The sequence below is a fragment of the Eschscholzia californica genome, unplaced genomic scaffold (assembly GCF_041429995.1).
Source record: "Eschscholzia californica isolate CP2 unplaced genomic scaffold, dmEscCali1.0.p SCAF_6, whole genome shotgun sequence".
In the NCBI taxonomy this organism is placed as follows: Eukaryota; Viridiplantae; Streptophyta; class Magnoliopsida; order Ranunculales; family Papaveraceae; genus Eschscholzia; species Eschscholzia californica.
Window position 1 is genome coordinate 32,221,270 of NW_028238483.1, and position 26,116 is coordinate 32,247,385.

General features: G+C 37.3%; 4 protein-coding genes, 1 long non-coding RNA gene and 1 pseudogene across 8 annotated transcripts in view; all 6 read left to right on the forward strand.

Annotated features, from left to right (window-relative positions):
* The window catches only part of LOC147533632 (uncharacterized), a 50,487-nt gene that overhangs the window by 23,298 nt on the left and 1,073 nt on the right, over positions 1 to 26,116 (forward strand). The window lies entirely within an intron of this gene.
* Positions 6,380 to 6,820, forward strand: LOC147533635 (auxin-responsive protein SAUR21-like). The gene has a single exon (XM_086648297.1). It carries the CDS (start codon positions 6,380 to 6,382, stop codon positions 6,647 to 6,649), a length of 270 nt encoding a protein of 89 aa, XP_086504423.1. The 3' UTR covers positions 6,650 to 6,820.
* LOC147533636 (cytosolic sulfotransferase 5 pseudogene) lies at positions 6,820 to 8,566 on the forward strand (annotated as a pseudogene). Its single transcript, XR_015227723.1, has one exon. The product of XR_015227723.1 is annotated as a cytosolic sulfotransferase 5 pseudogene (transcript).
* LOC147533637 (cytokinin riboside 5'-monophosphate phosphoribohydrolase LOG1-like) lies at positions 17,170 to 20,041 on the forward strand. 2 transcript variants are annotated; one of them, XM_086647089.1, is made up of 7 exons: positions 17,170 to 17,611; positions 18,286 to 18,383; positions 18,543 to 18,573; positions 18,675 to 18,774; positions 18,953 to 19,023; positions 19,114 to 19,257; positions 19,651 to 20,041. In XM_086647089.1, the coding sequence occupies exons 1-7, from the start codon at positions 17,492 to 17,494 to the stop codon at positions 19,744 to 19,746; spliced, it is 660 nt and encodes a 219-aa protein (XP_086503215.1). In that variant the 5' UTR covers positions 17,170 to 17,491; the 3' UTR covers positions 19,747 to 20,041. The 2 variants fall into 2 exon arrangements, with proteins under 2 accessions (XP_086503215.1, XP_086503216.1); XM_086647090.1 differs by lacking the exon at positions 17,170 to 17,611 and adding an exon at positions 18,048 to 18,197.
* LOC147533638 (L10-interacting MYB domain-containing protein-like) lies at positions 20,246 to 23,145 on the forward strand. The gene is made up of 4 exons (XM_086649056.1): positions 20,246 to 20,725; positions 21,522 to 21,857; positions 21,942 to 22,400; positions 22,482 to 23,145. Exons 2-4 carry the CDS (start codon positions 21,522 to 21,524, stop codon positions 23,058 to 23,060), a joined length of 1,374 nt encoding a protein of 457 aa, XP_086505182.1. The 5' UTR covers positions 20,246 to 20,725; the 3' UTR covers positions 23,061 to 23,145.
* LOC147533639 (L10-interacting MYB domain-containing protein-like) lies at positions 23,217 to 25,756 on the forward strand. The gene is made up of 3 exons (XM_086649057.1): positions 23,217 to 23,572; positions 24,331 to 24,681; positions 24,978 to 25,756. The coding sequence occupies exons 2-3, from the start codon at positions 24,331 to 24,333 to the stop codon at positions 25,569 to 25,571; spliced, it is 945 nt and encodes a 314-aa protein (XP_086505183.1). The 5' UTR covers positions 23,217 to 23,572; the 3' UTR covers positions 25,572 to 25,756.

Genomic DNA, 26,116 nt, shown 5'->3' on the forward strand with positions numbered 1-26,116 from the left:
GGAGAATTTAGAGAACCATTGGCGAGAGGCCTGTTTGAGGCCATATAATGATTTATTTAGACGACACACACGAGACTCCCCCTGAACGGAAAAGCCAGGAGGAAGTTTCATAAAAACTTCTTCATTGAGATCGCCTTGAAGAAAGGCGTTGTTTACATCAAGTTGATGTAAGGACCATCCTTTAATAGCCGCAATGGAAAGGAGGACTCTTACCGTTACCAATTTCGCAACGGGAGCGAAAGTGTCATGATAGTCTAAACCCTCTATTTGGGTATAGCCTTTCGCGACGAGGCGGGCTTTATAACGTTCGATCGAACCATCAGATTTAAATTTTACTTTATAAACCCATTTGCATCCTATGGGACGTTTATTAGGCGGAAGAGGAACAACAGACCATGTGTTGTTTGATTCGAGAGCCTTGATTTCTTTGGCCATGGCCTCACGCCAATGAGGAAATTTCATTGCATGGGCAAAAGACGTGGGTTCAGATGTAGAAAGAACCGATGACAAGAAGACTCGATGATGGGTAGACAAAGAATTAATAGAGAAATGTCGTTCAAGAGGATAGGGAACGGAACAGATGTAATCCGAGAGATGAGATGGAGGTCTTCGGGTTCGTTGAGACCGAACAAGCTGCTGGACAGGAGCTTCAGCGGTGTCTGCAGACATAGGATCAACATTAGAGGTGGCGGGGGTGCCTGCAGACATGTCAGTGTCATTAGCCGGGCCCGAAGTAGAAACAGGAGTTGAAGGAGTGTCCCCAGAAGTAGGCTGGACCAGCGTATTAGAGTTGGGCGTGGGAACAGTAAAGTTGGAAGATTCTGAAGGCGCCCTACGTGCAACAGGAGAGTTAGGCACTATAGGCACTATCGGCTGGGAAGAGTGAGTTTCCAGAAGCCGAGTAGAAGGAGTGGTGGCGGAAGTGTGTAATGGTGATGGATATTGAAACGAGGTGTCATCCGAAATGGAGATAAAAGGACGAGATGAAGAAGAAGTATTATTGTTAGATTTCATGGGGAAAATGTCTTCATGGAATGTGACATCACGAGACGTGAAACAACGACGAGAAATGGGATCGTAAATACGATATCCCTTTTGGCCGTGGGGATAGCCAATGAAGATTCCCGAAGTAGCACGGGAGTCCAATTTAGTTTTTACTAATGGATTACGAGCAAAGGATAAACATCCGAAAACTCTTAAGTGATTTAAATTTGGAGGTGAACCTAAAAGTTTCTCATGAGGTGAGATACCATTGAGAATTGGTGTCGGAAGCTTGTTTATTAGGTAAACCGCCGTAAGAACACACTCTCCCCAAAAGGAGAGAGGTAAATTTGCTTGAATACGAAGGGAACGGGCCACCTCTAAGATATGACGGTGTTTCCGTTCAACCACCCCATTTTGTTGAGGGGTGTATACACATGTACGTTGATGAATAACGCCATGATGATGAAAAAATTGTTGAAGTTCATTGTTGAGAAATTCCGATCCATTATCCGATCGGAATGTTTGAATTTGAGACAAAATGGGAGTTCCATTTTGTGACGTTAAAGTTGAGATTTTTGAATTAAATTGATTGTATACATAATGAAAGAAACGTATAACACACTTGGTAGTCTCCGATTTACAATGAAGAAGAAAAAGCCAAGTGCAACGTGAGAAGTCATCTACGATTGTCAAGAAATAGCGACAACCGGATAGGGAGGGGACCGAGAAGGGTCCCCATAAGTCGACATGAATAAGTTGGAACGGACGAGACGATAAAGATGTGCTAATAGGAAATGGTAATCGGGTATGTTTAGATTGTGGACTGTTTAGATTGTGGACATACGAAACACGGAGCTTTATTAACATTATTAAACGAAATTGATTTCATACATGGAAGTTTATTACGAAAGTACTTGAAGCGAGAAATAGAAGGATGACCTAATCTATAGTGCCATACATCGAAATTAATATTACTAGCACAATTATTAATCAAAGGAAGAACTAAAGAAATTCGAGGCTCCGTGCGAAGGAAATAGAGTCCATCTCGAGGATCACCAAGTCCAATCGTCGCTTTCGTTACTCGGTCCTGAAAAACACAAGAATCGGAATCAAACGAAACGCGACAATAAAGAGATGATGAGATTTCATATACGGATATTAGATTGAACTGAAATGAAGGTATATGTAATACATTCAATAAATAAAATGATTTTGAGAAATGGACCGAACCGATGTGAAGGACTCGAACACGAGTTCCGTCGGGTAAACGGACAAAATAATCCGGTGGAGCCGGAACATATGTAGAAAAACAAGAGAGGGACGAGCAAATATGCTTTGCTGCCCCGGAATCAATCACCCACGGATTAAAAAAAAGGTTCATACCTGTGAGGTTAATGTTCGGCTCAGGGGTGCCTGTAGACGGAGTTCCAACAGAAGCGTTTCTATTTGATGAGGTGCCTGCAGAGTGGTTGCCTTCAGCAGATCGTTGATGGGCCAGTAAGTTAAGCAATGATTGGTACTGTTCTGGACTGAGAGAGGTCGCTAAAGGCACCGAAGATGAGCTTCCCATGGTGTCGATGGAGGCAGCAAGTGGACCGGAGTGTTCTTGAGGTCGAGGACGTGGACCATTGCGAGAAGGGTACCCATGTAATTGATAGCAAGTGGAGATGGTGTGACCATGATTCTTGCAATGTTCACAGTAAGGACGAGGCCTCTTGCCTCTTGGTTTGTCAACCCGAGAGTTGCCATTGGAATGACCGACGGCAAGAGCCGCTGATTCTACGCCGGGAAGAGGAGATGAAATAATATGTTGTTGGACTTCCTCTTGCTTTACGAGGGAATGGATTCGTAAAATAGAAGGGAAAGGATCCATCAAGAGAATTTGGCTCCTAATGGCCGAAAAACGATCATGGAGTCCTTGAAGGAACTCCATTGCTCGTTCTTGATTTGAACGTTCCAATATTGACTTACCGTGGCCACAAACGCATGGTTCAATAGCTAATAGAGAGTGTAGCTCATCTTGGAGAGATTTCAATTGAGTAAAGTATGAAGAAACGTCCGAACCATCTTGTTTGAGGTTAGAAATGGCGCGTTTGAGTTGGTAGATTTTCGGAGCATTAGTTTGGAAAAAACGATCATGCAAGTTTTTCCAAATGTCCGCAGCACTTTCATCATAAAGTATTGAAGAACGAATATCAGTAGCAACCGAATTCATGATCCAACTAGCAACAAGGTCGTTGCATCGTTCCCATGAATGAATGTCGGTTGGAGATGAAGGCTTGGGAATGGAACCGTCCACGAAACCCAACTTATCTTTGGCTCGAAGTGCCATTTTCATGGCACGAGCCCATGATGAATAATTATCTCCAGAGAGAGGTGGAGTGATGAGAACCGTTGTAGGGGAATCGGAATGATGGACATCGAAACCCACACTGGATTGAGCAGAGATTGGATTAGTTTCAGAAGTTGTATCACCAGGATTAGTCATAATGAATCAATGAAAAAAAAAAAATTGGTAGCTCTTATACCATGTGAAGAGGTTAGTACCTCTGTGATTAAGAGAGAAAACCGAGAAGAGAGAGAGAGATAGTTGGCCGAGAGAGAGTGATAGAGATAGAGTTAGAGAGAGATTTGAATCTGATTTCTCTTATATTATTTGGTTAAATGATTACAGTATATATAGATGAATACAAGTATTTGAAATTTGAATTATAAGATCTAAACTAAATCTTAACTATATAACTATCTATGACTAAATCAACCGGGTACTCGGGTGGCCGAGTATAGCCGGGCCTTGGAGGATCCGTTGGATCCTAATAGGATGCCTCCCTTAACATTGCTAACAACCCTTTATAAGAGTAAGAAAAATAAAAGTAAAAGGTCGAGCCAAAATTTTGGATCGGAGAATCGGGTCATAAACCGAGTTTAACATCGACCCATATTCATTCAAGGCACTTTCAGCAATAGCAACCCCTCACAAGAGAGACTCGTGTTCAACTGTCTAACTCCCAAAAATACGGTCTCTTTGTAGACACTCACGTCCAAACCCTTAGGAGTACGGGGTTTTGCTCCTAATGAAGGCTTCACGAGCAGCTCACCCAAAAGGCCTCGACACTTACTAAGTTTGAGCTCGCACGTACAACCTGGGCTTTGTACGCCTCACCCAACCGATGTGAGACTATTATAGATATGATATCCATCTATTAGTTATTTGTTTGAGGATAAAATGTTATGTAAAAAAGTTCATGTAAGGACTGCATACAATTGAGTAAACAAGGGCTGGTTGGAATGTTAAATTATGTCAACACACCTTAATGGATTGCATATAAATGAGGTAAATTAGCATGCCAAGTTGAGAAGGTACATATACTATTAAAGTCTCTTTGTCTTTCTATTTTTAGATGTAGGCCCATAGCTCATGTCATCCTTCCTGTGATTCTGTAAAAATTAGTTTCTAAGAAGTTAATGACATCACAAACACAGCTGTGTTGCAGTGAGAGAGGGAGAGAGAGAGAGATTGGATGATCAAAGCCATGTGATCAATGAAGATGTGGGTCCATGAACTTGCTTAATTACTGGTTCCTTTTTGAAAATATGATTGGTAAACAAACTGAAAGTATTCCCTCAAAATCTATATATATACATAAACACTTGAAACCTATTCTTCATCCACACCCCAAGTTTTCTCCTCAATATTCTCAAGCACTTATCAAGACAATTTTTAGATCCTTTATTTCCTTAATTAACATTCTTTTCATTTCAAATGGGTATTAGACTACTTTCAATGGTTCTTCAATCCAAACATATACTCAAACTACAATCTAGGGGCCAATTACCTTCATCATCTATTGTAGATGTTCCAAAAGGTCATTGCGCTGTTTATGTTGGAGAGATCGAAAAGAAGAGATTCGTCGTTCCAGTATCTTTCTTGAACCATCCTTCATTTCAAGACTTACTAAGTTGTGCCGAAGAAGAGTTTGGGTTCGATCATCCAATGGGAAGTCTCACAATTCCATGCAAAGAAGCTACTTTTTTAAATCTTACTTCGCGGTTAAGTTCTTCATAGTATAGAAGGAAGAACAAAAAAAAGAAACAATTAACAATAGTCAAGGTTTTAGAATAGGGTGGTTTAATTTCTAACCCATGTAACGTAATTATTTCTTCTTAAATTGAATGAGAAGAGTTGACAATATCAATAAATACAAAATTTTATTCAATCATCTATATTTTACAATCTTGATCAGTTATCTTAAATTCCTATACGTACTTTCGAAGCTTTCTCTGTTTCTTGATAATGTACTCTGTTTTTGAATTACAATCTGTTTTGTGATGTCATAGTAAATTAGAACTTGGGTTGAGTTTCACCAAGGAATTTAATCTCTTGCACTGGAAAGACAATTCATGATTAAACCTTGAAATGGGGAGGCCTCACCAATTCCTAATATGGACTATCTTGAGCACATAAAGAAAATGGTTTAGTTTCATTTACCTAACCGACTTTTCCAAAACAGAGAGAATATAATGTGTTTTACATGGAATGAAAGGGTATTCTACCAAATAATCAAAAGCTAAGATGAAAGAGAGAGAGAGAGAGAGAGAGAGAGAGAGAGAGAGAGAGAGAGGGGTCATTGTTCAATATCCATTAAGAAGAGAGCTTGACCACAAAATGAAGTAGGGACCTTGATCATAAAAGATGTTTGAGATAAGGGTTGTTGTTAACCACTCAAGTGGAAGATATGCTTACAAAGACCTCAAGGGCCACCTTCATTAGTCTCTTAATGAGAAGGAAAGACCATGTGATCACATTTGATTCATGTTACTACAAGAACTCCATATCTACCTGCATTAGTTTGCGATCAAATTGATCGGTTGTTAACAGACTACCAACTAGACTGAGGTCCCAAATGTTTATTTATGTCGGTCTACCGAAATAGATTTATAACTAATCATGTCATTTTGAACAGATACATTCATTTATCGTTCTGTTGCAACGTTTTCTTTGTTTATTCTATTCGTAGTCCACCATCCTTGCCGTAGTCCTGACGGTTCAGTATTCTACTCTTCTTTCTGTGAGATAATGACATCATAGTCACAAGTTGTGATGAATAATTGAGAGAGAGAGAGAGAGATTTATGTTAAATAGCATGAGCAAAGCCATGTGAAGATTGATGAAATAGGACCCTTAATGAACCGAAATGCGGCTTTTTTTCTATACAAAAAGTCCTTTTGAAAATGATAGAGCACCTAACACTCTCTCAAACTCTATAAATGTAAACTTAAGTCTTCATATCATCCATCCCCAAGTCTTGTTCATCTGCATCTTCTAAAATATTTGACAACCTTAAGGCTTTAGTAAGAGATATCGATATCGTTTTATCATTCTTTTTACTCCAAAATGGGTATCCGTTTACGTTCAATGGTTCTTCAATCCAACAAGTTTCTTAAGCATTCTTTAGCACCAAAAGGTTACTGTGCTGTTTATGTTGGTGAGACCGAAAAGAAGAGGTTTATGATTCCAGTATCTTACTTGAACCATCCTTCATTCCAAGACTTACTAAGTTATGCTGAAGAAGAGTATGGATTCGATCACCCAATGGGGGGTCTCACAATTCCATGTAAAGAATCTGATTTCATAGATCTAACATCCCAATTGAATTCATTATGAACGAAGAAGAAAGGCGATTAAGAGTAGATAGATAGTCTCAATTAAACATAGGCAAAATTTTCAAAGAGTTTGTAAAATGCTTCTTTTGTTTCTTTAGTTGAAGTGAAAGAGTTGATAGAAATGATTCTCCTCAATTGGAATTATAATTTAATACAAATTAACATTCTTTTATATCTTCGATTTATATACTACCTATCAGGTTTCATTGAGGTTTCATTGTTTTGATCAATTTGGTGTTTGTATTTTATGACGATAATCCTCCCTTAGACTTCTCCAAGTATGAAATCTAACATATTTCATCGAACTTGTATTACTAACTATCATAAGATGCAATAATTGTCTCTGTTATTAAAATTGTGACAACCTTCTTACAGCATCCAAAAACACTAATAAAAGCAACTAGCAAAAAATAGAGGGTTTCAAAGAAATTTGACAACCATTGAATAAGAGATAGTTATCGTACCTGCACCGAACTATGAAATTACTATTAATAACTTCGATGTTTATTAGTTTGCAAAAAAATAGTCTTTGTTATTTTGTTTCTTTATCTTTTATACTCATTTCTCCTTTATTTGGGTATATGTTAACTACTCCCCTTCCTATATATTCTGCTAACCATGAACATTCTCATTACTCGATTGAACTAAGCACCATCGAAACAAAGAATCCTTGAGGAATTTTTTTTCTTGCTCATAATCTTTTTTAGTTAACAATGGCAGAAATTACTAATGATCATGTTCCTCTTGAGGAGCTTGAATATTTGAGGGAAGAGAAAGAAATCATCAGCAAAGACTTATTTCCTTCCTTACCAAAAGAAAAAGGTTGGATTTTGGATGAAATTTATCAATATCAAGGCTTTTGGTACTCACCTTCACAACTAATGGGGGTTCTCAATTGTCAAAGGCACTTCAAAGCTATGGACAATGATCTAATTCTTGTTACAACTCCAAAATCTGGCACAACTTGGTTGAAGGCATTGACTTTCGCGGTTGTAAATCGGGTGCATGATAATCATGGTAGTAGTACCAAACAACTTCTTCTCACAAACAACTCGCACAACCTTATACCGTATTTGGAGCGAACAGTCGGCCCTGACGGTGTTCTAAAAGGTGACGAGTCTGGCGAACTTACAAATGGGTCACGCTCGAGCAGCATGAGGCTTCTGGCCACACATATGCCATATTCGGTGCTTCCTGAATCCGTCAAGGACACAAAATGTAAGATAGTTTATTTATGTAGAGACCCAAAGGACACATTCATTTCATTTTGGCATTTCACTAACAAAATGAGATCCAAGAGCTTACCACCTACTTCACTTGAAGAAGACTTTGACAGGTTTTGTAGGGGTGCTATTGTTTATGGGTCCTTTTGGGATCATGTTTTGGAGTATTGGAAGTTGAGTTTGGAGATGCCTGAAAAAGTTTGTTTTCTCAAGTATGAGGAAATGAGAAAAGAACCCAAACTTCATTTACTTAAGTTGGCTGAGTTCTTGGGTTACCCATTCTCAGAGGAGGAAGCAAAAACAGGTGGAGAAGTTGATCAAATTATAAAGTTGTGTAGTTTTGAGAATATGAGTAGTTTAGAGGTGAATAAGAATGGAAAATGGGAGACCGGAGAACAAAACAATACATTTTTTCGACGGGGCGAAATAGGAGACTATGTCAATTATTTAACACCAGAGATGATAGACCGCTTTGACAAGATTACCCAAGAGAAATTCGAAAGCTTTGGGTTAAAACTTTAGATGGGCCTGAATATTATTATTATTTATTAAATAAATGCATTTTAAGGATTGCTTATATGCATTAAAAAGAGAGCATCCTAATTTAATGATGTTGTTTTGTAACTTATATATAATGTGCTAATTGACTAAAATATGATTCCAATTTAAGATCATCTAAGAAGAAAACTAGTTAAGAATCCATCAAGTTGGACAAGAAAACCAACAAAATTAGAAAAGTCATGCCATTTTCGAGTATATACATGCATCTATTACTATATTTCTATTTATCCTTTATCATTGTTGAAATGTAGGGCCAATAGTAGCATCATGATTTCCTATTTGTAACAAAATCACATGTACTTGCTTTCTTTGTTTTCTTATTATGTATGGTACCTCCTTCATTCCAATGGACTAATTTTTCTATCTTCTATGACTTCATGGTGTAGTTGCAACTTGTTGGTAGCTGTACTCAAGACATGAGAGACAAGTTTTAGACTTTAGTATTAGTAGGGACTTCAGTTTTAATTAAGACAAAGACTTTCAAACAGATAAAGTTGAACATGGAATAAGACTTAAAAAGGACTCATCAAAAAAATCTCTAAAGATTTTAGATATGCAAGTTTGCAGGACAAATCTTTAGTGCCAAAAACATTTTGTGAATGCAAGGGACCACTCACTTCTCAAATCTAGGCCAAAATGGAAGACAAGAAGGTGTTACTTTCTATCACTAGTTTGTCCTCTTAAACAAGCGCCATCCTTGCCACAAATTGCATTTGACCGAGTTCGTCAATATAAGTTTTTACCGTACCTTACTCTACTACTGAAACTCCCGAACTTGGCTGATTCTTCATAGATTACCTAGGGCTTGGTAAGTCAACTAAAGAAAGAGTTTGGGTTTGCCCGTCCTACGAAGAAAACACCATGTGGACCCTAGTGAGGTAGTTTCATCAACGGACACCATGGGCCATGGCTTTTCAATATCTACATTAGGTAGGCGTGACTGTATTAACACCACATCAAAGAAAGGGAGAAAATAAAGTTTCAAAAAAAGAAAGAAAGGGAGAAAACCATTAACGTAGGAAAATATCGTTGAGTAGCACCAAGTTTCGAAATAAACCATGAATAAGGTCTCTTGTATCGATTTTCTTGTACAAATTTGAGAGCTTAGCTCCAACAAGTTTTGTGATATTTGTCATAGGTTTGAAAAAACCATGAAGAACGTTTGTTGGACCGATTTTCTTGTACAATTGAGGACTCAGCCACGATCCATCTAATGATATATCTCATGGATTGTGAGCCACAACGTGACCCGAAGTTTGGTAAGTACCAATCTTGGTGACCCACATCAGAAGTACTCACTTGCACAAAATTTGCTAAGGCCCAGACCCCTAAAAACTTGGCTAACGGATTCTAAAGCCCGTGGCTGTGGGGATTTTGACTTAGAAGTTTGAGGAGTTCGTATAAAAATTTGGCTTAACGAAGTTACTTGCCGGAGGGATGGACGGATTGGGCTCGGTCATTGGGCTCACATATTAGGCTCAATAATTGGGCTCAGCCCATCTAATAGCTGAAAATCCGCTGAATGTCATGGTCCCAAAAATTACTTTAAGCCCACCAGGAATCGAAAAGTTATCAGTTGAGAATGAAAAAGTCATAAAGGAAAACTTACCATGGTACTAGAGCAGTAGAGCTAGGCCCACACATAGATTTGAATGTCATATAGATCAGCTATACTAATGTGATTTCTGTTTTTATGAATACAGATTATTTAGTTATTTATCACTAATCACTCTGCTGGTGAAGATTACAGGTCGTCTCTAAGTTATTTAAGCGAATATGAGTTCTCTAGAGGTTGCTGCAGTTGTAATCTCTTTAGGTTTTGTTTCTAATCAATGGCGGTGGTTATTGGCAAGAACTTATTGAATCAATCGTTTGGGCTCACCGCTCATAACAAATTAAAAGTTGCTCCTGCTGCTCAGCCTAGAGCCTTGAGCATTCTACAAGGACCTCCAGCAGTCGTAATAATGCCAAATTAGTTACTCTAAATATCGTTTCAGACTTTCAATTTATGCTATATTATGTTTAAAATGCATTGCCATGCTTTCAGAGAGCTGCGAGTTTTCTAGCTAAAGTTGATCTATCTAATATACGTATGTGGTTGTTGGATATATTATATCAAGTGTGGGAACTGGGAAGTTAAGGAATGGCAGTCCAAACCATAAATCTTAGTCTTGGAGGTGCTATGTTGATTTGAAGTAAATTCAAGTCGAAGTCACCCTGCTGAAACTCCTTGGCTGATGAAATGCAACAGTTTTTTACCATGAAGCTCTTTTTTCACTGATTCCCTCCCGATAATATTGTCGTCTCCTGAGATGATAATCACCCTGTCCATCACATGAAGCAGAGAAGTTGTTAGAATGATCAAGTCATGGTTAGCTAACTAATGGTTGATCAGAATGACCTAATTTTCTTGTTTGGGTGCTGCTGCTACATGCTTCTTTTGCCCAAGTCATGGTTAATAATATCAGGTGATGATATCTAATGATAGATGTTTCATGAGGTGTCAACCTAGTTGGAATGTCATGTAAAGCAAAGTGAAGATATCACATTTTTCATTTAATAAAAAAAATCAGATTAGGTTCGATATAATGAATTGAAACTAAATAGCTATAATTCGAGGAGTACATAACTAGATTGATTGGGTCTAAAATCCAAATGCAAATCGGAGCCTCAGCTAGCATAAAATAAAATAATAAAAAGACCACTAAATATATGTTGGAATCGGAGCCAATTTTGGCTCGACCCGACTCATCAAACTCAGAAACCGAACGCGCCATTGCGTTCGTCTCGTCGAGCTCTTAAATTTAGAGCCAAGAATTACTCGAATCCGATTCCGGATGAATGAGAAATTCGAGTTTGAAGTTTGGGTGAAAAAACGGTTAAGTCAGGGTCTGAAACGTCAAACGGGACAAGTTAGATCAGGGGTCGTTTGAGCGAATACCACGCGCATCCAAATCTGTGGGCACATTTCGGGACTGATCTAACGGTGGGCGTTCCACCCGAGTTTTCTAGCCAGATCCGACGTCCCAGGGTCCAACCGACTCCAATATTCAGTTATTCTTTCTGTTTAGTCCCTCCTTTCGAATGGATACATCTTTTAACCCAATAGACACTATGCACCCATTCAACTCCTATATAAACCAACCAAACCCACTTCATTTTTCATCAATTCATTATCTTCTCTTCTTCTCTTCTCTCCTAACTATTAGAAGTTCTGGTTTGCCTAGAATATCTAATTAAGGGAGTACTTCTAGAAGTTCTGGTTAGACTAGAATATCTAGAAAAGGAAGAAAGAAGTTTTGAGTAAAATCATATGTCGCCTAGAGCAATCAATTCAATTCATTCTCTTCTCTTCTTCTCTTCCCTTCTAACAATTAGAGGTTCTGGTTAGCCTAGAATATCTAATTAAAGAAGTATTTTCTAGAGGTTCTGGTTAGACTAGAATATCTGGAAAAGGAAGAAAGAAGTCTCGAGTGAAATTTGAATTTCCGAAGCATCTAGAAGATCGTCCGCATTAGTCAAAGAGCTCATAATACTGACAAAGGTTCGTCCGCTTTCAGAATAAAGAAGTACCATCTTAAAATTCTGAAAGGTTAGTCGTTGTATCCCGAAGGCATTCACCCTAACGTTTGGTACTGTTACGGGGGTGTAAAATGTCTTAAGGAAAGAGAATTTATTCTTGCCTCGACTACATTAAACACCTATCTCGGTTAGCCCGAAAGAAGGAATATTGATTAATCATTATTCTTTATTAGTTTATCTCTCTATAAGTTAGAGAAAGGAAACTCTGTCCAAATCAAGCCAAGACAGAGAGAATTCGACTTATCGAATGATAACCAGATGAACAACAATATACAACTTCTTGTCCGGATTTTAACATTACAAGTACAATGTCGTACCTTGATGTACCTTAGAACTCACTAATCTGGGGCTTCACATCATTTGCGCCAATCCCCAGTGACCGTACTTCCGTCTTAGGACCTAAATCCCAAGAGATAGACTCATCCTGTAGCTCGTAGCAGTCATGAATCGACAACAAAACGAGGAATAATGAACAGAGAACATTTTACACTTACAGTCTACAATCGCAGAGTGCTGGATATAGTCGCCACGACTTTACAAGCATGTCATACCAATGTCACAGTCACGTAACTGCTCCTCTCGTTCACTTGCTCAGAATGCTACTAGGCTCCAATACCTTCCTAGAAATGAAGCAGCAGCAGAATCACTGATAACACTTACTGCTCACTGGTCACAACTAAATAGGTGGTTTAACCGACGCCTTTTAACATAATGAATGTTGTTTGAACTCCCCGCGTGTATTCTAGTAATTAAGGCCTATGAGCTGCTTAGTTTGTAATATTCTCCCATCCCCTGAAATTTTGACTGTCTGGTTATCTAAAGGGTGAATTTATGACTGTGAAGGTGGTTGCTCAATTAGGGTGTCAACCAAGTCATGGTTGCTCAGTGATGGTTAGTCTGAATGCCCTAATTTTCTTGATTGCCATCTTTTCTCCAAGTTCAAATTAAACCCATTAAGTTCAAACTACATAAAGACTGACTGGATCTAAGTAAATTAAAGCAGCGGTTATTCAACCATTCTAGTACTTTTGACTGTTTTTTCGAACAATATTCAGTTTAACGAAATAAAATCAATAGTTTTTCTTTCATTACTAACAGTAATCGTACAAGTACAATTTCGTACGTTGATGTACCTTAGGGAGAACTAAATATTCATGGGCCTATATAACATTAATACCAATTAGTCTTTAGCGCTTTTGATCGTGATATCTCATCGCTGTCACCGTAGCTTACAAGATAAGGTTCTTCTTCCTCATTAAAACCCCAATTATTGGAAACCAAATTACAGTTTTCTTAGCTGTATCTTTTCAAACCCAATCATTTATCTCTTTCTCCCCGCCTTCGCTTTGTAAGTACTTGTGGTCACACACACGTGCTATGACTACTTTTTTTTTTGAGAGTGCTACGACTAGTTAGGTTGAAAAAAAATCATAGAATATTCCTTTGTTCTTGGAAAATATACCAATATTGTAAGGTAATTTCATACGTTTCCCATTCATATAGATAAAGTGACATTTTTTAAGGCCTCCTAGCATGTTCCAAAGAGTACATAAAGTTCAAAATACATCAAATAGTACTAGTCTTAAATCTTAAAATTTATGGCGATCAATTTATAATTTAAGTTATGTTTTAAAGCAATAAAGAACTTTGAAAGGTCTAGGATACCAAAAATTCGATAAATTATAAGATGAATACATGTAAATGGGCCGAAGATACCGACTTAAAAAGCATAAAGTTGGTTGTTGGCCATTTGATTCTTAATGAGTTGGCTGACTGGTCTCCTGTTCACACTTCAAAGCAAAAAAGGTAGTAGTACGTGCCGAGGGTCGCTATATTGTAAAGTTAAAAGAAAAGAAAGAAATAGATGGTGGTAGTTAATTTAGTTACTTTCCCACATATGAGGCTTCTAACTATTCTTCTTACATAGCTTTTCCATTTTCAAATCTTTATTCCCTAACCACCATCCTCAAGTCACACTGCCAACAGATTTCTTGTTTTCTCTTGTGGAGTTTCTTGAAATGCTTGATTTCGTCTTATTTATGATGGCTGACTCGTTTAAATGACTAATTTGAAATCGACTGAAACGAGGATATTTAATCGTTCAAATGTCTTACGCAGTGATTTTAGATTTGAGATCTTTTTTTAATTAAACAATTCAAATAAGAATGAGTCATATTCAAAAAACACCACTTCAATGTCGGCGAAGTTTCCATTTTGGTGTTTGAATCTTAAAAGCCTCTAGATTAATCAATGTGCACATAAAGTGAATAAAATTTTCATGGAAATTTAGAAAAAAGTTATGGTGATCTGGGGCAATCAATGGGGTGAGCAATAACATAAACCCCATTTTCTTAAAGCCTAAATATCAGCTTGTATTAACTTTTTGTAAATATATCACAACTTGTAGGAATCTTTTATACTAATTAAACTTAAAAGGGACATTTTCTTTTTATTAAATTTTATATTCAGATTTTGTTTTTCTAGAAAAGTAGATACCCGCTCTAACTTTCTCATTCCTATAAGTTTGAACAGTGATTGTGTAATCTCATTATGCGTAAGAATTGAAGCCACCCAAATACAAAATTAAAGAAGTTGATGTCTAACTAGACGTCTGGTATCGCATCAAAAAAAAAAAAACTAGACGTCTGGTGGGAGCTTCCAGACGTCTCGGACCAAGTCCGAGACGTGCTCGGGCAACCTGAATATCCCAGACATGTCAGGTGAAGTCCCATAGCGTCTCGGTCGTCCTTACCGAGACACACTCGAGTTTCCCTGGGGCGTGTCCCAGACGCGACCTCAAAACTCGAGACGCAACCTCCTCGGACAGAGAGTCCGAGACGGTATCAGTCAGAAGACCGAGACGCGTCCCGCCAAAAGTTTTGGCAACTTCTATTTTTTGTGCAAGCGATCCAATGTTTTTTTCTTTTACTTCTAAAGTTGTTATCCCCGTATATTTAGAAACTTCTCAAAACCTAAAATTTTATTTCATACGATTTCTAAAAAATCAATGAAGAACAACCTTTTAAAAACAATTTTCAATACCGAAATCAATCAAAATCGAATCTTTTGAAACTCTTTTCAATCATCAACTTTGAAAATCAATTTGAAAATTTTAAATCACATTCAAAATCATTAAATTAAACTTTTTTTTTTTTTTGTTGCAAAGTTAATTAATAACAAAAGAAATGGTATATTTAAGAGTTTCCTTTGGAAACTAGTTAATAAAAGTGGTATTTCCCTAATAGCCCCCAACTTTGTGACCGGTTTCCGGCCTAACTCCCTACTTTGTCAAAAATATCCAGGTGACCTCTTTTTTCAGATTCCGTTATAACACTGTTAACTATTCATTACCTCTCTCTCATCCAACTCATCGCCACACTCTGCCACCTCATCGCCACACTCTGCCACCTCATCTTCTCACCACCTCATCATCTTCACCGGCGAAGGTCGTCGGCTGGACAATTTCCGACACGGCAACCTTCAAACGTTAAAAAAAATATTCTTTTTAAACTCTCCTCTTTCTCTCTCTAAAGAGTCTGGTTTTACCGCCGAAGGGGAACCCCCTTCGCCGGAATTTTAGAGAGGGATAGAGAAGTGAGAGAATTTTTTTTCCTTTAGAGAGAGAAAGAGGAGAGTTCGAAAAAAAAAATTAATGTTTGAAGGTTGCCAGTGAAGATGATGAGGTGGCAGAGAGTGGCGATGAGTTGGATGAGAGAGAGGTGATGACTAGTTAACGGTGTTATAACGGAATCTGAAAAAGAAGGTCATTTAGTATTTTTGACAAACAAGGGGGCTAGGCAGGAAGCTGATCACAAAATTGGGGGTTATTAGGGAAATAACCCTTAAAAATAAGGGCAATACCTTCTTCAACTTGGCTTTTGAAACAGTTAGATTCAAAATTAATCGCTTTACTACAAAATTACACATAGTCTATGAAAATTAAAGATGATTTTAATATGTGCTTTATTTTTATTTCCTATATGTGTTTCAAGATTTGTAACATATCCCTAAGATATTAAGTTAAAAATCCTAGTCGAGAAAAAAACTTTTGAATTTTTCAAGTTTTTGAGATATTCTCTCAACAAAAAAAAAGACTTTTTGAGATGTATGCCTTTGTCATCATCAAATTTAATGATATTTCAAACAGATGTTTAATGATTTGACTGTAATTGTTATTTGAAAACCAAATCCAAAAGATGAATTAGAAAATAGTGATGAAGGTGAAAACCCCTTACTGAAATGTCTATTTATATCAGGAAAATAGCAGTAACAAAAATGTAGTTTTTTCTTCTTTGAAATTGTCAGAGTGCATCCAATCAGGTGTTCATTTCTTAATGTATACAATATCGATGCAAAATCTTGTCACATGACTCATATATCCCCTTTGTATGTCACATTTTGTTAGATGCATTAAGCATTTGGTGTTAAGCACTCTACATTGTATACAATCCCGTTGTTCATTTACTTTATGCTTGTCAAAATGCGGTGCTCGTTCAAATAAGTTGTTCTACGGACCAGGAATGTCACTGTATCGAAGAAAAATATTATTGTACTAGATCTTCCAAATATGTTGAGTCAGTTGATGATGTGCATTTGACGTAAATCATGTGCAACTCGCAAGAACACCTGTGTTGTACCATATTTTACCATTTGATCTCTTTTCACACCCGAAACCTAAGGGAGGGCAAAAATTTCATCAATTCCTCCATTTGGTCCCTCCAACAGCCATCCGTCTGATGTGACGACATATCACTTGAAGATATACTCTCACCATTTTCTCTCTATTTGTTCCACGTTCAAGTGATATGTCGCTACATTAGGCAGAGGACTGGGGGAGAGACCAAATGGAGGGATTGATAGAATTTCTCGAAGAGTATGTTGTGAGGGTTCATTCCCATTTTCCCCATGATAAAGTAGTTTGACTACATATGTTTCTACCTGGTTGGACATTTTCGGATAATACTATTTTATTTCTCTTCTTTTTTGCGTGTGGGAAATCAAACGTGATAGAGAATGTCGTCAACTACAGTTTGTAATTTGTCATTTATCTCCTCCCACATTCTCTATTCACCTTTCTACCGACACGAAATGTTTTCTTCTGCTTCCGTCAATAGACATTTGGGTTTCTCATCTGCCTTAACCCTTATGTAGTTTAGGACATTTGAGATTACAAAAAGTGAAGTCATTTAATCATTTTATATTCATAGAGAGTTGATCGGCTCTATATATCTACATGTACATATATAATAGCTTAGCTCTTTCCCTTTCAATTGGAATTCCAAGTTTTAAATTTTGAACAAGAATGAATAATTCTGTGGACCAAGATTAATTCTAGACACGCTAACCTAAACCCACCTTTCTCCTTCTCTCTCTCTCTTTAGCTAGTTTGTGTGTTTGTCTTGCTATTTTGATTTGATATTAACCAACCAAATTGGGAGAAACTTATTGGAAGAATCCTACTTGAAAACTTTCTACTTATGGAAAATCAAAACCAATATTCTTCAAGCAGATTCAAACGTATTTGTGTCTTCTGTGGTAGCAGTCCTGGAAAGAATCCTACTTACCAACTTGCTGCAATTCAGCTTGGCAATCAACTGGTACTCTCTCCCTCTCTCTCTCTCTGTAGTTTATTCGCGCCGCCGTTGAATCTCTCTGTATATATCATGGATGGGTCTTATGTTTGAAACTTTTTGAAGTGATTTGATTCATTGTTTCTTGGGAAAAAATTTTAGTAATATTTGTTCAAACTGATAGCTAGTATAGACATGCAGTAGTTCTTCAATTAATTAATGACCCAATGATACAGAGAGATTCAATTGCAGCCCGGAATATGGCAGAGCATAGTATTAGAGGTGCCCTACCCGTCCAACCGGAATAAAGTTACCTTAAGCCTTACTTTGTTGATTGATTTGTTGAATCTAAATTTACGTGTTTTTCTTTTTATTACTTTGCTGGTCTAGACTAGTTTACGTTTCCACACCCACTTAACCGGTAAATTTATAGTAGTCACTAGTCTGATACAAATTTTGGTAGTTCCGGGAGAATTCAAACGGAATAATCTACACATTTGTTGTGAAAGAAGCGGGCAGTCAGATCGTAAGTGGGAGAAAAGCATCACACTTTTTGAGTTAGCTTTTAGGGTGAAAGAGACCTAAAATCACGCACGTGTAACAGTTTTGCAAGGTCAAGAATTACAGCTTTATATTATGTGTTGTTTGTCTCCAAGAAGGTGTTTGGGTTGGTTCAATGAATCTTGAATTTTGTACAACAGGTGGAAAGAAAGATAGACCTAGTTTATGGAGGAGGAAGTATTGGTCTGATGGGTCTTGTCTCCCAAGCTGTACATGACGGTGGTCGCCACGTATTAGGGTTCGTAATATCATATTCATTTTTAATTTCATATTGCTTTCTCTGTAATAATTTTATAATACAAATCCTAACTACGTATTACAAAGATTTGTGTATCTTTCTCTCTAAATCAAAATATATAATGCGTAACAAATCTTCTTTCTCTTTATAATAATGCAGAGTAATTCCCAAGACTCTCATGCCTCCAGAGGTAGTTATAACATTTCTACCTACTTTTATATAATTTAGTCCCTAGTCTAGTTTAGAAAACCTAATTTTGTACTTACTATATAAATTATGTTATTGTTATAGATAACAGGAGAAACAGTAGGAGAGGTGAAAGCAGTTTCGGGTATGCATCAAAGAAAAGCAGAAATGGCCCGCCAGGCTGACGCTTTCATTGCCTTGCCAGGTAGTATTATTTACCGAAAATGTTAGGTTCACAAAAGTTTTTGACTAATTTTATGCCGGAATGATGTGGCAAGGTCACACTGAAATCTTGTGAAATGTGAACCTAGGATTTTCGTATTATTAGCGCATAAGTATGAAATGAAGTCAATATGAAACTTGAAATTTTGCATAAATTGCAGGTGGATATGGTACACTAGAAGAGCTATTAGAAGTCATTACTTGGGCTCAGTTAGGAATCCACGATAAGCCGGTAAATTGTTATGTTTTATCCATTACCTTACTTTTTCATGAAATCTTCTCTCAAAATAATTATTCTTTTGTGGTGATGATAATGAGGTAGGTAGGACTGCTGAATGTTGATGGATACTACAATTCGCTGTTAAGCTTCATAGATAAAGCCGTAGATGAAGGTTTTGTATCTCCCGATGCTCGTCACATTATAGTTTCTGCCCACACTGCTCATGAACTTATGTGCAAGCTCGAGGTACGAGTTTTTCCTTGTTGAGAGTGTTCCTTTTTTTTTTCTTTTGTTGAATATGTTGAGAGTGTTCCTTGACATCTGCTCATGAATATTGCTTGACATCTTCCCTTGTTGAGAGTCCTTTTGGAGGTGTTGCAAGATCGGCCCAGGGCTGCAGGTTGGCTCAGGTAGAACTGATGTAGGCCACAGGGCCAGATCAGCCAACCTCGGGCATGAACAGGGCCACCCTGCTTCAGCCTTTAGGTAGGTGGTAGGCCTAAGCATGCCACAAGCCAAGCCAGCCCGACCCACATAACGGGTTATCCTTTTTTAGTGGGCCTGGTCCGAGCCCAGCCAGATTTACACCTCTATTCTCTCACCTACATTGCCAACATTATTTTTTTTCTTGTGAGGCAGGAGTACCTTCCTAAGCACAAAGAGGTTGCATCAAAACTAAGATGGGAGATGGAGCAGCAATTAGGATACTCACCCCTAGCAGATATCGCTCGCTAACCGTTGGATCATCATCGATATCTGCATTGTAATACAAGTTATCATGATGAATGGACCAGAAGTCATCATAAATCAATGCATATATTTCCTGATCATACATAGCAACTAATATACAAAATATGACATTATACAAACCACAGTTAATATGCTATTTCAGAACCTGAGTGAATTTTAATCTCTTTGTTGTGTTCATTAATTGTGTTTGTACTTTCTTAGTCAACTTGTGTAAATTATCCGATCTGATATTAGTTTCTGTGTAATACAAAAACATATATGTAACAAAATACTTGCTGGTGAATTTTTTTTTATCTTTATTTTCATCCCTACCTATAACAAATTTGATATTTGTGGTGGGAAGTAATTGATCTGTGCTCTAAAAATTAAATGACTATGATTTTGTGTTACGGTCATGCCCGAAGGAATTCTGAAAAACTATAATTTTCAAATGATGGTACTACCTACTAGTATCCTTTAATATCGTAAGAGCAAATTCAATAGAGGCTCCCAAATGGGAGACTCCCTTCTCTTTTAAGCGCTTCTCATCTCTTAGATTTGCAACTCCGATAGAGGCTGGCTTTAATGACTTGACGCAAATCGAGCGGCGCTTAGGCCCTAGTAAATCTGGATGAGCGCAGGGCGCCGATTCAAGATTCCTTATTTTCCCACAACTTGCCTTGAGGGGGCGTCTTTAACACTTAAAACTCCCGATAGATGGCATTAGATCTGGCAACCAAAATTAGAGAGACAGATTGGCGGCTTTAATGTATTTTGGCGCTAAATCGCATGGCTTAATTGGGGAAAGAAAAAAAAAAAAACCAAATATTTTAGGGATTAGGGTTAGGGTTGTTTGTGTGTCATTCACCCTCATCAACTTCCAATGCCCAATACTGCAATTTTCAAATATGTCTGAGTGAATTTTGGGGTGGCAATTCAAAGGAAGCAACGGAAGCCATTGATTAATAACGTAACAAGGGAAAAGGTTTCTTCGTCTCTCTCTTTCTCTATCTCTTACAGTATCTGTTTTATTTGCTTCTTTGTTTCGTTAAATTCAACTTGAATTACAATTTGTTTGTAATTTAGGGATTAATTGATTTGTGTTGTTAAACAAGATTATGATTACTGATTCGTTATTTATGCCTCAATTTAAAGAACATGATGCAGTATATGATCATGAATTTTGTATTTAATAGGTTTATGCATAACTCATTTGCCATCTAATACAATACATGGTTAGGGATTTTGTCTCTCTACTTTGAATGTGTCTTATTATATTGAAGTACTAGCAAACTAGAAAAGCAATTGTTGAAATAAACCATCATGATTGAACACAATAGATTATATGGTTTGTTTGTAAACCTACCCCACAATGAACAATGGCATGATGATATTAGTCAATCTCTTTCTGAAATCGAATAATCGAACAACTACGAATACATTGATAGTCACCCTTCATAGACTAGGGCAACATAACATAAACGGGTAGGATAAGTAAGTCGGTCGGGTCAACTCATATTCAAGGCACTTTTCAAAAATTGAGTATCAGCGCAACAAAAAGAAGACTTCAAGGCAAAATGGGCAACAAAAATTGAGTCTTTCTATTGATATGTTGGTTGTCTAATTCATGAGGTGTATTCGGATTGGGAAGGAAATTAGGGTAATGGAATATTGTGGTTCTCAATCTAAATCCAGTTCCCCACGAAAGCCGAGTCTTTTTTTTTCTTTTTTCTTACTACACCCCTTCTTACCACACCATTTTGTACATTTTGATTGTTCAGATGGACACTCAACCTAGCAGAGCTAGTCAGGATTTGTCAAGAGCTATCTGGACAAAAGAGCTAACTGAGATGTTTGCCAATTTGCTAGTAGAGCAAGTTGCCAGGGGGAATAGATCTAACGGTGTTTTTAGTAAGGAAGCATGGATGGATGTGATCCGTGATTTGAAGAAACAGACTGGTTTTAAGTTTAGTCAGAAACAACTGAAGAACCGCTTTGATGTTCTAAAGAAGCAATACACAATCACAAAAACTGTTCTCGATCAAAGTGAGTTTAGATGGGATGAGTCTCAAGAAATGGTATTAGCTAACGAAGATGTCTGGGCAAAATACATTAAGGTTAGTCTTGTTTCTTCTTAATGTCTTAGTTCCCTTAGTTCCTCGCTATTATCATCGCAAGTTTCTTAATATATCAGTTTATAGGTAAATCCAGATGCTAAATCAATAAAAAAGAGGGGGTCTCCGCATTTCAAACTTCTAATCTCAGTATTTTCAGAATCAGAAGTTAATGGTCAAGAGTTGTCATACAAGACAATCCCAGATTTGGTGGCGGGTGGTGAAGATGATCAAGACGAGCTCGACCAAGATCAGTCGAGGGCAAAGTGGACAGAAACCCTCGATAAGCTATTTACAGATTTGATGGTTGAGCGGACTGTCCAAGGAAAAAAGACAAACAGTAGTTTTTCATGGAAATACATCCACAATGAATTCAACAAACAGACAGGTCTAAATTTCAACATGAAGCAACTTATTAACCGCCGTAATGTGCTAAAGGTGGTGTACGATAATGTGAAGTCGCTTCTTGACCAGGACGGTTTTAGTTGGGACGAGACCAACTCTATGGTGGTAGCGGATGATGAACTCTGGGAAAAACACATATCGGTATTTTGCATATTTCTCTTTCACTAGTTTGAAATATATTTGGTTTATATGATCGTAAACAATTATAAACCATGGTTTCAGGGAAATCCGGAGGTTGCAGCAATAAAAAAGAAGGGATGTTTTCTCTACAAACAACTCTGCCAGATTTTCTCAGAATCAAGAAGCGGTATATATACACAATCAAGTCAAAACTCTGAGTCGGACAAAGTTGAGGATGGAGTCGAGACAGACTATTCCTTAGAACGTCCTGAAGCTGAAAATGTGTTTGTGAATCCATCAACACCATCTCCATCTGCACGTGATGAAGCTTCGTCACGTAAAGTACCAGCTCGAAAGAACAAGCGTTCTTCGGCTGAACCACCTAAGACAGGTAATAAAAAGAGGAGTTGCACAACAAGACTTGAGAATTCAGCTCCGGAAGGAATAAGAGAGATGGGATCGACTTCGAGATCAATGATTACAAAACTGGTACAAAGTGTTGATGAATTCTCAATATCTAACTGTGTGAAGTTATTGAATGAGATTGGAGGTGTTGATCAAGACCTATATTTAGCTGCTCTGGATTTGTTGGAGGATCCAATTAGGAGAGAGACATTCATATCTATTAGAAGTGATATCAGATTAGCTTGGTTAAAGGGCAAATGTAATTTACCCTTTTAAGACTTTTTATCAGGTGAATTAGTACATCTTTAGTAGTGCCCAATTGCTAATTAATAGTGTCAATATCTTTTTTAAGACTGATTTATGTTGGTCGATTGTTTGATTAACTTAATACTAACTTTTAACATAATTACAAGATACTTACCACTAGAGATTAGAGAAGTCATAATAATATGATCTCCATAAACCTGAAACAAAAGAAAACGGTGGAATAAACGGTCGAGTGTGAAATTTGTTAGGCGTTATTTTCTTTATTTAAACATGTGAAAGTGTGAAACCTTCACTCCCGCGCCTTCTTTATTTCCCTCTTTTTTCTAGGGTTTCTCTTTCACTCTCTATCTCTCATCGTTCTGAGTGGGAGTTTTTAGGGATTTCTGTCTTCTTCCTCAATTCGTAATCAACGATCGCCGTTTACACTCCCAAAAACGCTTCAGATGAGTTCATGCGAGGCAAACTAACGACATCAATCGAAGCTTGTCATCATTTCGAGGCGAATTTTTGATTGGAACACGGTAAAACATGTTTCAGTTTCTATCCATGATTTACTTTCGCGACTTTCAATTTTATATCCCCTAAAGTTGATTCTTTAGTTATCTGTAAACTATATATCAATTGTTTCTTAAAAATTCTGAATGAATATGTAGAAATGGGGGAACTTTGATAGTTGTTGTTTAATTGAGGAAAAGGGAGAAGATTGGAGTAAATCTCTGAAGAATGAATATGATATTTGATACTTGATTCAACTAGTTTTCTGTGTTCCAATGCTATTACTTGTACCAATTTGAAATAATGTTGTAGAACTTAAGTTTTTCTGCTTAAAGTTTTCATCCAATACAAAAAGTTGCATATTTGGGTCATGATATTGATTACAGATTCTCCAGTTTCCCTAGATAATAAGTTAAACTCAACAACTAAAATACACCCCTTACTTACAAGGAGTTTGGAAAGGATTCGTAGCCTTTATTATATATTGTGGATCAAAAACTGACCCGAGATAACGATCATCACAAATGGCTGGTTTTCGTTTAAGGAGTACATGTAATCTAATTGTGTAATTTTTTCCCTTGTAATTGAGCAATGGTATTTTTGTACCGCTTAGTCTTCCTTTAACTGATTCTTCTTATTTGATGATTGGAAACCGTTTAGGCTGAAATGATTCATATGATCAATTATAAAACGTAAGCTGCATATCCCATGCTGAACATGAGCCATTTAAAGCTAGTCGATGATAAAAATTTGTTAATTTTATACAAATATCTTGCAATTATAGATGGATAATCAGCCTAATCAACATCAGATCAAGCAAGATCGTTCAAGAACAAAATGGACGACAGCCCTTGATAAGATATTTGTCGACGTAGTTCTGGAGCAAGTTCGACAAGGGAAATGGGTAAATAATGTTTTTAACAAGGGGTCTTGGAAGCTTATATGTGATGATTTCAATCGACAAACAGGTGCGGAATTCAACAAAAAACAGTTGAAGAAACATTTGGATGTTTTAAGGAATAGATATCATACTGTGAAGTCACAGTTTGATCAAAATGGCTTTGGTGGGGATGAATCAAGAAATGTAGTGATGAATCTAATGACTGGAGATCAAGTTTGGGATGATTACTTCGAGGTATAATTCCTACTTCCTGAGATTCTATACTATGTTAATTGAATTTAGTTAAAATTTTTGAACCTAAACTAACTTTCGCCTCTTTCCCAAAACAATTCATTCTGTTTTCCCTTGGTTTGTTGGTTTGCACTTATCATGTACTATTTTGTAACCTACGGATAATCAGTATCAATGTTATGGTCAATGACTAGCAATATTAGGTAGAATAAGACTCTTCCACTCTTGATTAGGGACAAAACTCTTGCTTGTAAGTTTGTGATCAGCACTGAAGTTCCTTGAGAAGTTATTTATTTCAGGCCTATCAGGAGACAGGGATTGGTGAGACAGCCAAAATCAAGGATTGCCCAATTTATGACCAACTATGCGAGATATTCTCTGAGACAGGAGGGGTTGGAAAATATGCCCAGTCAAGTCACTACATTGACTTGGATAAAGAAACGGCTGGGGTCGAAACACCTCGAGTTCTGGCTTACAATGCAACTCCGAGCTGCACTTTAACACCTTCAACACAAGTCCTAGATGATTCTTCATCACGGGGGGTTGATGTCAAGATAGAGAGTGAAACCAAGCCTAAACCTGTGACACCATCAACTTCACGTCCTCGAAAGAGATACCATGTGTTTGATGATGGAATAGCAGACGCGATGCTAGAGATGGCAAAGGCATCAAAGTTGAGAGCAGGCGCAGTTACCCAAACTGGTAATCTATATTCTATAACTGAATGTGTCAAAATATTGGATGAGATGCCAGACCTTGACGAAGGATTCTACTTAAACATTTTGGATCTGTTCGAAACTCCGAACCTGAGGGAGATATTTATCTCCCTAAGAAACGACAAACGGTTGACATGGTTGCAAGGCAAGTGTTCTCATCTTAGTTCCATGGTCTGATCAGCTGTTGGAGTAATATGGACTCAAGACATTTCTTGTGGGCTATTATATAACTCTAGTCTGTAGTTAGCTACCATCAAAACATTATGTACTTGCTTAAGTGTTAATACACTTCCTGTTTAGCTTAATTGTGTCTGAGTTTTCTTAATGAAAATGAAATTATACAACTTCTTATTTCTAGTAAATCAGCCCAATTCAGTTATACATCTTTAGGAACATGGGATATCTCGTCTTCTAAAGATTGGCAAATTTAGTAAAAAGTGACATGCTATCATTAGTTAAAGGTTTATGGTTATTTACCATTTCAACTTTTCAACATTGTCATAGGGATACGGGGATTTCAGGTTAAAAGACAAACAAATCAATGGGTATTACAAATCACTTATTAAGTTATAAGGCCATGTTTGGCGCGCGGGAATGAAATGTCATTCCCGAGAATCACATTCCCGTAATGCGATTCTCGAGAATCAGATTATTTTGGTTTAATGTTTGGTTTGGCCAGGAATAGGAATTTCATTCCCGATGGATTCCTAACTTGTTGTTTG